Source organism: Ambystoma mexicanum, chromosome 13 (genome assembly GCF_040938575.1).
Source record: "Ambystoma mexicanum isolate Mex_15411 chromosome 13, UKY_AmexF1_1, whole genome shotgun sequence".
Lineage (NCBI taxonomy): Eukaryota > Metazoa > Chordata > Amphibia > Caudata > Ambystomatidae > Ambystoma > Ambystoma mexicanum.
Genome location: NC_090938.1, coordinates 636,263,298 through 636,275,478, shown reverse-complemented (window position 1 = coordinate 636,275,478; position 12,181 = coordinate 636,263,298). Strand labels below are relative to the sequence as shown.

Below are 12,181 nucleotides of genomic sequence, written 5' to 3'. Positions count from 1 at the left end.
GGCTCACTAGATAAAATGTAAAGGGGGATGAAAATCCCTCTTTACTACTAGGGAACTTTAGTTCACCTATGTACATGAAAGAGAAATTAACAGGGGATCCCATAGGGGCAACCTAGCCTAAGCCCAAAGGTTGTAGGAAACTATAACTTCAACCATACACTTTGGGGACCTAAAAAGGTCACCCATAAAAGATTAAAACACTAGGTGAGCAGGGGAAAAGATTCCCCTTCACCTAGGGACAAGGTAAAATAGTTACCTAGTGAAAGCAAAATGTTCTGGGGGTTGACACAGGTCAGGATCCAATAGTTGTGACTCTACTAGATAGAGTTCCATCAGTCTTTATGAATGGAAGTCATTTTACTACATTAGTAATGGGTGGGTGTGTGTGTGTGCCGGCAAACAGACGCTTGCACAAACCTTAACTTTTAAATGCAATCACTCTATGCTATGTGCTATTCAAGGAAATTGTTAATTCGACAGTTACTTAAGCCCTACAGAACCATTAATTTTCACGTGTGAAAGTTAGTAAATAGACTTCCGTTCACAGTGGTGATACTGTTTAACCTTAAGGGGGACATGTAGATGTTGAAGAGGAGTGGGGAGAGGCAGGAGCCTTGTGGCACACCACAGGAGATGTTTTTGCTGTTGGAGGTAAATGGTGGTTGGTAAGTTCTTTCTGTTCGGTTGGTGAGGAAAGATTTTAGCAGTGTCTTTTATATTGCATTCCTCCAGTCTCTCAATTAGTGTTCAGTGTCTGTGGGAAATGCAGTCCAGTAGTATGAGGGGAGATGGTGTGCAGTTTTCTGCATTTCTTTTTAGGTCATCCCATATGGATGGGAGTGCTGATTCTGTTCCTCATGGGTCTGAAGCTGACTTGCGAGTAGTATAGTATTCAGTTTTGTTTCTACGTGGTTGAGAAGGATTTTGTATACTTTGTTCTCCAGTAGTTTTGCAGGGTAACATAGAATAGATATAGGTCTATAGTTGGTGGGGTCTTCCGTGCTTCCCGTTTCGTTTTTTTAGGATTGGCTTATGTATGCCGATTTGAAAAATGTTGGTACTATTCCTGTGTTTAGGGATAGGTTCATCAGTAGCCGGAATTAAGATGCTGCGGTGCTGTGGTTGAGGATGTCTGTAAATGCCTGGGGTCCTGGGTCGCTTGGGGATTTTGCAAGGTTGTTGTCCTTATTTTAGTGCAAAGAAAGAATCTTCATCTATGGGTTCAAATTGGTCGAGTGTTGCTGCATTTGGTGAATTGCCAGTTGTTGGTGGTTCCATGGTTGTATTTACATTTGTAGTTGCATGAGTTGCTTCAATGCTCTGTTGGATTGTTTCTATTTTTGTTCTTCGGTAGTTGATGTCGCATAGGCCTTTTGATGGGATGACGCCTTTGTTGCGGGATGTAGGGTTTTTGATTTCTTTGATTTTGAATTCTTTTTGTGGGTTTGTTGCCGCTTGGATTCTTGTGGGATAGTATGTTTTATTTGCTTTAAGGACAGCTGATTTGTATATTCTTTTCTTAGTTCTTCTGTGAACCACTGTACTGCTGTTTATTTTGCAGTGTGTTTGAACGGTTTTGCTGGTGCTAATTGGTCTAGGGCAGGGGTCTGCAACCTTTGGCTCCCAGATGTGTTTGGACTACCATTCCCATCCGGCCTGTACAGCATAGTCAATGTCAGGAGATCATGGGAGTTGTAGTCCGAAACATCTGGAGAGCCACAGGTTACAGACCCCTGGTCTAGGGCATCGGTGGTCCAGGCGTGAAGTATTTTTCCGCTGAGTTGGGGGTCATTCTGTGCAGCTCAGCAATGGTTGGTTGAGTTGATTCCAGCAGTTCTGTTAAATATTCCAGGTCCAGATTCTTCCAGTTTCTTTTCTGTACTGTGCAGTATTTTCTGGGCAGTATGCAGGTTGGACATTTGACCGAGAATGTTATCGGGTGGTGCTCACTCCATATCATTGGTACCGGTGGGGTGCTGGTAGACGGGTCCGTCCCTGCAGGAGATTGCGTCCACCGTTGTGGGTGCATCTGTCCACTATTTGCTTACACTGGAGTGTTGCTAGGAAGGTGCAGAGCGAGTTTGATGTGTTTTTTTTTCTTTCTTCGAACCAGATGTTGAAATCTACCATGACAATTAGTTTGATCATGATGGGTCGAAGGTTGGCTGTGGAGTCTGTGCCTTGTTGCAAATTTCGGTTGTAGGGTGGCGGTCTGTAGATCAGAAGGAACACTATGTTGGCTTGGTCATGGAGTTTGACCTTGAGAGATTTGCAATCTATTTTGTCTGGGGTGGGGAGGGGAGGGGAGTGGCGTGGCACAGATGTGATCATGGTCTGCCATTGCGATACCGCCTCTTCGATTTTCTCTGTTGGCATGTATTAGTTTGAAATTGGCAGGTATGGCTTTGTGGCCGATTGTCTTGTCCGATAGCCATGTTTCTGCGAAGACGAGGGGTCTGTTCCGCCCTCGCTTAGGTCATATGCTTCCTTTTTTGTTTCACCATGGATCTTAAGTTGACTAAGCTGCAGTGTCAGTTGGTCCCTCGTCGATTGTTCATCCTTTCATGAGTCCGTCGGGGTTGTATTTGTCTGGTTTTCACTTCTTTACATTCTCTTGGTAGAGGCTGTTTGCTGAGGTGGTGTTTGGGTGCTTGGTCTCTTTGTTGAGTTTAAGTTGACTGCAGGGTTACTGAACTCTGGTTTGTGGCTGTTGGTTCTTTGTACTTGGAGGCTTTTTTCCAGTCTTTGGTTATGTACAGGGTGTTGATGGTTAAGAATTCAAGTTCGGCCCTGATTCTTTTTGCCGTCTTGCTGGTGTTGTTTTCTGAGCTGTTTTTGCGTTTTGATATGTTTGGTTTGGTGTCCTTTTAGAATCCGGGCTTGTTTGGGTTCTTGCTTGTGGGTGGTTTGTTTTCCATTGAAGTGGAGAGGTAGTGTGAGATGTATTACCTGTTGGCTCTTTTGTTGGTCTGTGTCCTTTGTCTGTTCAGTGGTGTTCCCACTGGGTTTCTGGGTGTTGTGAATATTGGCAGGTAGTTTCCGTTCCGTTGAGGGGTAGGTTCCTTCCTGTTTGATTTCCTTTGTTTCTTTGTCTTTCTTGTATCGAGGCATGTTGGTCGTATGTGTTTGTTTTGTGTAGGATTTGTGGTGTATTCCAGCAGTGTCTAATCTCCCAGAATTCAATTTGGGGGGGGGGGGGATTAGCGATGGGACCTTCTGCTGCAGTGTCCGCCTTGATGTGGTTTTTGGTGATGTCCTCCGTTTCGGGTTTGGGTCGAGATGTTTGTGTGGTTCCAGGGGAAGGGTGCCCTCTGGTCTCCAATTACATTTCCACACTTTCCCGGTTTCCTTTTAAGTCTGTGTGGTCAGATGTGCTGTGGCAAAGGCCTCTCTAGGGTGGTTGTATTTTGTGCTGGTATCTGTTCTTTGTGGTGGAAGTCTCCCTGTCATCCACCAATGCTGCTTCAGTGGCGATGGCTCTGTGCTAGTTGGATTTTGTGCCTTTATCTGGTTGTGTTGTAAACCTCACTGTGGTCACCCAGTACTGATTTACAGTGGCAAGGCCTCTCGCCGGAAGTTTGGTTTTGTTGCTGGCTGTATCGGGTTTAAAGTGGGGAAAGCCTCCTTGTGGTCGCTCACAGCTTTGAAGACTACTCTGTGGTTGTCCAGTACTATGATTGTATGGTAGAGAGATGTAGGCAGACGTCAGAGCTACCCTGTGGGGAGGTGCACACTGCAATGTAATTTGGGCCTTGCAGCGACGAGCAAAATCTGGGTCAGATTTCCTTGTTGTGGGTAGGGGAGTGAGCTGAGGGGAGAATGCAGCGTTAAAACAGGGTGTAATCTTACTCTGTGCTGAGGGAGCCTTACCAGTGTGTCGCTGCAGGCGGTTACTTCTGTGCTTTTTCGAGGGTGTGGAAGTAATGAAACTTGTGGGTGCAGCAAGATTGATGCAGCGGCATGAATCGACAGTGGCTAGACTGCTGAGCTTCAAATATTGGTTTGAATCCACAGCGACCAAATCTCCTAGGTGCAGCAGGTTTTAAACAGTGACCAGAGTTAACACAGTAGCAGGACCTTTGGGCACAGCATGATTTAAACATGGCTGGAATCAGCACAGTAATGGAGCCTCTGAGCGCACAGAGATGCAACATTAGTTTAGTATATTTGTAATGTGCTCCAGACCCGAGGGTATTGAGGCGCAAGGCATAAGGATATTCAAAGCTTGGTTATAACATGTAAAATACATTTGTGTGTAGGTGCCGATTGGTTACATGTGGGCACAATAAGGTTCCAATATATACAGGCAGGTACATTGAGGCATGCATAGTTTTACAAAGTAGTTGGTGCGGCTGGTGCATGCAGTGTAGAGAGAGGTGCCTGGCAAAGTCAGAAAGGTATATGCCTAGATGTCGGCATCTTCGAGCCAGCAAGTGATGCTCTGGCGGAACTTGTGATAGGTGTGATCGATTCTTAGGGGGGAAGGTAGCGAGTTCCATAGGAGTGCTGCCTTGACCTGGAAGCTGCTCCCTCCGATTTTGGCACGTTTGTATCTGGGGACCCAGAGGTAGTTGGTGTTGGCGAGTCTGGTGATTCTTGTGGTAGACTTCAAAGTGAATCTGTCGAATAGGTAACGGGGTGCTGCATTGTTCAAGCATTTGTGGGTGAGGGAGGCAGTTTTTAGTTTTATTTTATCATGAGTGGAGAGCCAGTTATTGGCTCTTCTGGTATTAGAGATGTTCTCTCTTGGGAATTCCTAGGGCTGCTCTCAGCGCAATATTTTTAGGAGTTGGATTTTTTTGATGGTTGGTTTATTGGCTCCTATGTATAGAGGGTTGCAGTAGTCCAGCCTAGATAAGATGAGGGCTCTGGCTAGAGTGATGCAACTGTCCTGTGATAGGAAGGCCTTGCCTGCCCTAATCAACTTGCTTGTATATGCCGTGGCCGAGGCCAAGGCATTGACCTGCTTGTTGAAGGTGAGAGTGGAGTCCAGATAGAAAACCAGAGTTTTAACCTCCTTGGCGACAATAATATTGTCTATGTTGAATGCTGAGTATTCGGGGCTGAGTTTTTTGAGGGTCGAGGGAGTGCCCAGGAGGATGATCTGTTTTGTCATCATTCAGGCATAGACCGTGGGTGGCCATCCATGCCTGGATAATGAGATATATCCTGTTCACCAAGGCCAAATCCTTGTCGTAATCATCGGTAAGCGGTAGGAGAATCTGTGTCATCTGCATAGTTAGTGTAGGTGGCACCCAGAAGGTCCAGATTATCGAAAAGGGGCTTGGTAAAGATATTGTAGAGGGTGGGTGAGACGCAAGATCCCTGGGGCACTCCGGAAGTTATGGGGATGGGATGGGGGTTGGCTGCTGCCATAGGAGAGAAGACTCTGATGGTTCTGTTGGTTAGGAATGATTGTATCCATGCTATGGCTTCTTTGGAGAAGTGAGCTGCCAAGTCCAGGTGGCTGCATAGGACCATGTGGTCGACCAGGTCGAAGGCAGCTGATAAATCTAGGATTAGGAGGGCTGATTTCCCTTCATCCCAGAGTTAATCTATCTGTGACTTGAGGTCTATGAGGGCTGTTTCTGTCCCATGTTGGGGCCGGAAGCCTGATTGTCTGGTTCCTAGTAGAGAGTTGGTGTCCAAGTTTTTTTGTATCTGGGAGTATGCCATTTTATATAAGATCTTGAAGAGAAAAGGCACTGTAGTAATCGGGCGCTAATTGGTGTGTATTAGTGGCTCTAGGGACTGCTTTTTCAGTAGAGGAAGCACCCATGATTCTTTGAGGTTGGATGGTATGGTATTGGTGGAGAAGGATGAGTCGATAAGTTTTGTGATAAAGGGGGCCAGATCTCTGGCTGCATCCTTTAGAAGTTGAGCGGGGCATAGGTCGCCTTGACAGTTGGTGGGTTTGAGAGATAGTATGGTATTTTCTGTTTTTTATGGTGACTTTGGAAAACTTAAATCTGGGGCGATTGGTAGTTACTTGGTTGCTCTAGATTGATGCTAATGGGTTTGTGGCAGGCGAGTGTGGCTTTTTGTCTTGGCAATTTTTGTTTGAAGGGTAGTGACTTCGTTAGCTAGAGCTTGCTGTATGTTGGAGCACCAGAGTTGGTCTTTGATGCAGTTGTCTGGCACAGGGATGGGTGCTTCTAGCTGTTTGAGGACGACAAAGAGTTCTTTCGTGCTAGAGTTGGCTTGGGCAATTCTAGTGTTGTAGGTTTGGCGTTTAGCTAGGATGATTTCTTTTTTGTATAGGGCTGTGATGGAGCTGAGGTTGGCTTTGTTTTCGTCAGAAGGTTGTGCTCGCCAGGATGTCTCACAATGCCTTTTTTGTTTGCGCAATGATTTTAGGTATGGGGTTTATCACGAATTGAGATGTGCCTTGTGTTTGCTTTGTCTAAGTTTGAGTGGTGCAATAGAGTCTAGAGATGTGGTCATGATGTGGTTAAATTCCTTAACCATAGCTGCGAGGTCCAGGTTTTCCGGGATATCGTTGAGTGTGGGGAGGATGAGGGGTAGCAGTTTGTCACAGGTGATTATTTTTGTTTTGTTTCCATCCGGGTAGGGATGGACCGAGCTAGAGGTGTGGGTGTCGGGGTGGGTTTGCCGGTAGTTAGGGTAAAGGTTATGAGGTGGTGATCTGTCCAAATCTGGGGGGATATGGAGGCTATCGTGGCATTGCAGTTGTAGTCTGCTACCCAGTCCAGGGTTCTGCCTTTATGTGAGGGGGTGAGCACTCTTTGGGTAAATCCTTGTTCCACTAGGATACTATCCACATTAGATGCATGTGTGTCTTTGGGGTCGTTATAACCTAAGTTCAAGTCCCCTAGTGGTAGGACTTGAGAGGAATTTTTTAGATTATTCGAGATGATATTTGATATGTCATCTTCAAAGGTCCCAATGGGGCCTGGAGGTCCATAGATCAAGTATATTGTGAGAGTCTGGGTGTTTACATTTAGTTTGGCTGTCATGAGATCACATGAGTTGATGAACGGGGATGGCACTAGTCTGCAAGGTAGATTGTTTCTCGTTATGAGTGCAATGCCTCCGCCTCGGGTATCAGTTCTGTCTGATCGCAATATGGTATATCTGTTTGGTATGGCCAGTGAGAGGGCGGGTCCTGCTGCGGCGTGTAGCCAAGATTCGGTGACTGCTAGGAGGTCTAGCTGTTCAGAGTGGATGTCTGCTATCTCTGTAGCGTGTGCAACTAGAGATCTGGAGATTTAGGCCGCCCTTGAGGCTAGGTTTGTTTATCTTTGGTGAGGTGGGACTAGCTGTAGTTTGGGTCTTGGAGGGGGGCTGTTGGTGGTGGTTGGAGTGGGCAGATGTTTAGTTTGTTAGAGGATGCTAGGGTTCTAGCTAGTGGTTCATAGTTTTGCAAGTCTTGAGCGGAGTCTGCTGTTCCTCTCGAGGGTATTGCAAGGTAGAGTGTTTTGTGTCTGGTGTTGCAGGAGGCAGTCAGTTGGCCAGGGTTTAACGTGGTTGAGAGGTAGTGACATGGTGTTATAGTGAGAGGTGTGGTATTGGTACGTTGCTAGTACTAGGAGCAGGAAGTGTATGATACTTGTGTAGGAGGTGGGGATTAGGATGCACAGGGGTGTGGGCATTGTTGGTATGGGTGCTGTGGGCGTGGGAGCCTGTATCAAATTCTGTACTGGTGTGCTAACTAGATCTGGTCTAAACTGTGTGACTGAGTACAGAATTCAAAATGCAAATACGAGAGTAGTCTAGATGCAGTATTTGTAAAGGGCGCAACATTGGCTAAGTACAAAATCAAAAATGCAAATACGGGGGTAGTCTAGATGCAGTATTTGTAAGGGGCGCAACATTGGCTAAGTACAAAAAGTCAAAGGTGCAAACACAAGCATAGATACCGTCTATGCTTCTGTGGTTGGGGATGTTGCAATAAGTGTCCACCAAGGTTCAACATTCGTAGCGATGACTATAGCCTGTAGTGTGCGGACGAATTTGCGTAGGTAAAGCACCATTTATATTTAAGCGGCAGGTATGGACAGATAAGGGCAATTTATACATAAGCCCCGGTTTGGTAACCTTTGTGTATTCAGATATAGTAGTTGGCACAGTGCAGCAGGCAGTTAGCAGGCAGTACAAGCATCAATAGGCATTCTAGACCAGATAAACTGTGGGCATTGATATACAGTTGGGTCGGCAAGCAGCGTGATTCTGGCCATGACTCTAAGTGACGTAGGTTGGGTAGAGCCAGGCCACAGCAGAAGGTACTAGCATAGGATCGACTCGGATGCAAAGCAAGGTGCGGTGCAGGAAGACAGGCTGTGTTAGAGTTTGAGAACGTAGCCCTAGTGGAATACAGCATGTGCAATACACGGTGCGGATGCCATACTCTATGTGGATGTGGTAACGGGACAACGCTGATTTGCAAGGGCTCAAAGGCTGGCTTGTACGTAGGTGGGGACATAAGTTCAAGGTGCAGTATATCTGGATACCGTGAGATGCAGGATGACTGACTCACCTCTGGTGTGACCGTCTGTTGTCAGATGGGTGAGTCTGATGCAAAAGGTCTATGGTGACGGGCCCTGGCCTCTGGCGTGCTCTGGACAGGCGCCTTGATTCGGTGCCTTTGCCTGGGGCTGGCGTCAACAGTAGTTAACCTCAGAGTGCAGCCAGATTCAGACAGTTCTCAGAGTAAACTATAGCTAAACCTTTGAGCGCAGCAACGTTCAAAGCATCACAATGTGTAACCTCTGAATGCGGCAAGGTTTAGGAAAATGGGAAGAGTCCATAGCAGTTAGAACCTCGGAGCGCAGCAATATTTGAGGCAGTCACAATGTGACTTCTGAATGTGGCAATGTATAGAAACAATGGCAGGAATCAACAGCAACTAAAATCTACAGCAAGATTCAAACAGTTGGATGAGTCCATGATGGCTAAACCTCTGAGCGCAATGGGATTTAAAGCAGTCACAGCGTCTAACTTCTGAATGAGGCAAAGCCTAGCAAAAATGACAAGAATCAGCAGCAGAACCTATAGGTGCAGCAAGGTTCGGGTCGTGGCAGGGATCAATACAGTACCAAAATCTAAGTGCAGCAGGGTTCAGCGAAAGGCAGAGTCAGAACATGGTGCAATCCAATACCAGGTTAACTATGCAGCTCTGCAAAATTCAGAGCAGAGAATGGCTGAAATAGGTTATAGTAATGTACTAGTGGGATGATTTTAAGGTCTCTGTGATGGCTGAACTCCCGACTCTTACAATCTTACCTGGTTTTGTAGTAGTAGTAGAGTATTTCCTCAGGTGCCCAGTGCGAACAAGGCAAAAAGGGTAGACGCTGCCCTTTGCCTCTGGCCCTGGGAGGGCTACTGAAGTGGTGAGAGACCAATCACAGGCTGATGAGGGCAGGGAGGGAAGAGGCAGACTTGGGAGCAGGGGGAAGAAAAAGGTTGCAGGGATACGAGCAGGAAAAACGAAAGAATTAGGAAAAAAACAAGCAATTGGATGCATCACAAGGAGCATCTGTTACCAGTGCGAGGTGGTGCCTCGCTCTTGGATGGTGTGCAAGTGGGCTGAAATATAAAACTGTTCCGTTCCAGTGAAGGGTGGGTCTACCTCAAACCTTTTGCAGTCCCTCAGGATGGGCAAGCTGCAGTCTACAAAGGCTTCATATTCAGTGATGTCCTTACTGTAACTGCTGTACAAATAGGTTGTACCTTGTGACTTTTTACGAGGGGTAAGTCGTATATAAGGTACTTGTACTGAAAAAGCAAAGTGAACCACAAACCACCTCCTGCTCCTGTTGTTTTATGACTACTAGTTATCAAATCCATACACAACACAAGAAGAGTCATTAACTATTTAGGCTCCCATAGGCCACTTTACTCTAATATATTTTATTCATTATAGCATCGTTTCCTTTGTTGCCTATACACATTTCTAAACATTTTTTCATTCAAATAAAACATTTCCTACATAGAAAAAGAAGAAAATACATCACACATAATTGCATTAAATCTGGGTTAGTTCATATTTGGAGTAAAATGTTCTGCCATAGTGTTCATACTCTTGTGTCCATTTTGATGAAGTTCCACTCAATGTTGGGACTTCCTATTCGGACCAGTGTCTTACAAAACAGTATACCAAGGAGGAAAAACTAGTTTGGTCAAGTAAATGATAAATGACTGAGGGAATTATTTGCTGTTATTCGTAGTGATACACATATCCCACATGTATATTGATTGGGTATATCCTTTTTAAGGTTCCATATTGCTCTTTTCCTTGGAATACACAGCACTGTCTCTTGAAGGTGCTCGTTGGTTGTCACCTTAATTTCAATTTAAATGGAACAATGGCTAAACATGGGTGTTGACGCACTAAGTTTCGGCCTATTAAAAAAGATAACCCCATATTTCACACACTCTACAACTAAAAAGAGAGAAAGCAACATTGTGAAAATGTCTTTCCCTATATAGTCTGTTACTCAAGATACTTGGTGTCTATAAGGATATAGGGTCACTGACCTGGTTCAGTGAGCCGAACAGGTTGTCAACTTTACACGCATTACATATGTGCGTTGTTATTATTACCTGTGGGTATAAATCACAGGAGAATATAGATTCAGTGATGACCTGCATCAACTACATTGCTGAGACATCCATCACTTCATTTAATAGTAAGAATCAAAATGTTTCTTACCTCAAGAGGTGAGTCAAAGGCATCTTAGTAGGCCAGAGATTGATGGGGATGGTGTCCGTGTGGCTTCAACCTGTTGAGACGCATCCACTGTATACATTTCTGGGGGCTCAAGGCGGACCTGTTTCGTCTGGATCTGCGCCACTGCTTCAAAAGCACCTTTTAATAGTGTTGTAATGTTTTGTTCTCAAACACAATATCATTATTCATGAACTCTGTTGAAAAGCCTTACAAATAAAATGTTTGGGTAACAATTTTGATGCACTTTAGGGTGAAACCACGTTCTTTACCATACAATTGACCTTCCTTTTCAGCTCGCCTATTTCTATTACAGCCAGTCCTACCTGCTTTGAGCTTCGCATGTCCATTTGTGGCATCACAGAGCGAATCCACTGTTTTCATTAGGACTGTTAGTCATGCGACTTATCTTCAAAGGAGTTTAACTCTTTTTTTGCTTTTCTTTCAGAGGGCTCGAGTGCAAAGCAGTCCCATCAGGTACCTGGCTACAAGTCTGTCATCGCAAAACCTCCTGTGCCCTCCAGCAACAATAGACCTCATGATGATTCGGAGAGCAGCCGTGCCTCCCCTCCTGAGCTTCCACGCATGCAGAGACCATCGCTTCCGGACCTTACTCGGCCAAATAGCACCAGCAACACTGGCATGAAGCACAGTTCTTCTGCCCCACCACCACCTCCTCCTGGAAGACGCAACAATGCACCCCCTGCACCTCCGCCCATGCACAGCAACAAGGCCCCATCGTACAACCGTGAGAAACCATTGCCTCCGACACCTGGCCAGAAGGCGCCCTCGGGCAGGGACGCACCCCCAGCTCCTCCTCCGATCAAGCCACCCCCTTCTCCAATCAATGTGAGGACAGGGCCCAATGCTCAGAACCAGTCACTGCCTCCCCCTCCTCCGTACCGGCATGCGCCTGCAATCCCCAATGGCCCATCCAGCCCAAACCTTGAACCTGCACCAAATTTGCCTGAGAGACACAATTCATTGCACAGGAGGACAGCGGGCCCAGTTAGGGGACTCGCCCCTGCTCCACCCGTGGGGGCTTCTCCATCATTGCAGAGCAATAGACCACCGCCTCCAGCTAGAGACCCACCAAGCCGGGGCGCAGGTGAGCATGGTGGTTTCATTGCTTTTGTTTGGGATACAGCTTGTAATTTGCCTTAATTATGTTCTTCTTCAAGATGTTTTTTTAAAACATATTTTTTAAATGCAAACATTTTAGGGAACTGCTTTGTAATTTGAGTATGCTGCCCCCGCCTGTCAATGGTATAAAAGTAGAGCCCTGAAACTGAGGGATTAGGAGGGAACAATCTGTCCAATATGCAAAGCTGACTTTCACATGTAGCATTAGTATGTTATCCCTGGTCTTTATTTGGATACAATATTGTGGGTCTTTTCAGAAGAGCTACCATTTCAGTAATGTTACTGGCTTTGAAATGTGGATCTGTTGCAATATACAGAGCCATTTGGTTATGCTTTTATCCCGAGACTACA

General features: G+C 45.8%; 1 protein-coding gene across 3 annotated transcripts in view; it reads left to right on the top strand.

The window, feature by feature from the left end:
• The window catches only part of WIPF2 (WAS/WASL interacting protein family member 2), a 447,965-nt gene that overhangs the window by 139,611 nt on the left and 296,173 nt on the right, over positions 1-12,181 (top strand). For all 3 annotated transcript variants that reach the window (XM_069634575.1, XM_069634576.1, XM_069634577.1), the window contains exon 5: positions 11,136-11,795. In XM_069634575.1, the coding sequence (XP_069490676.1) occupies positions 11,136-11,795 (660 nt within the window). The remainder of the gene's footprint in view (positions 1-11,135; positions 11,796-12,181) is intronic.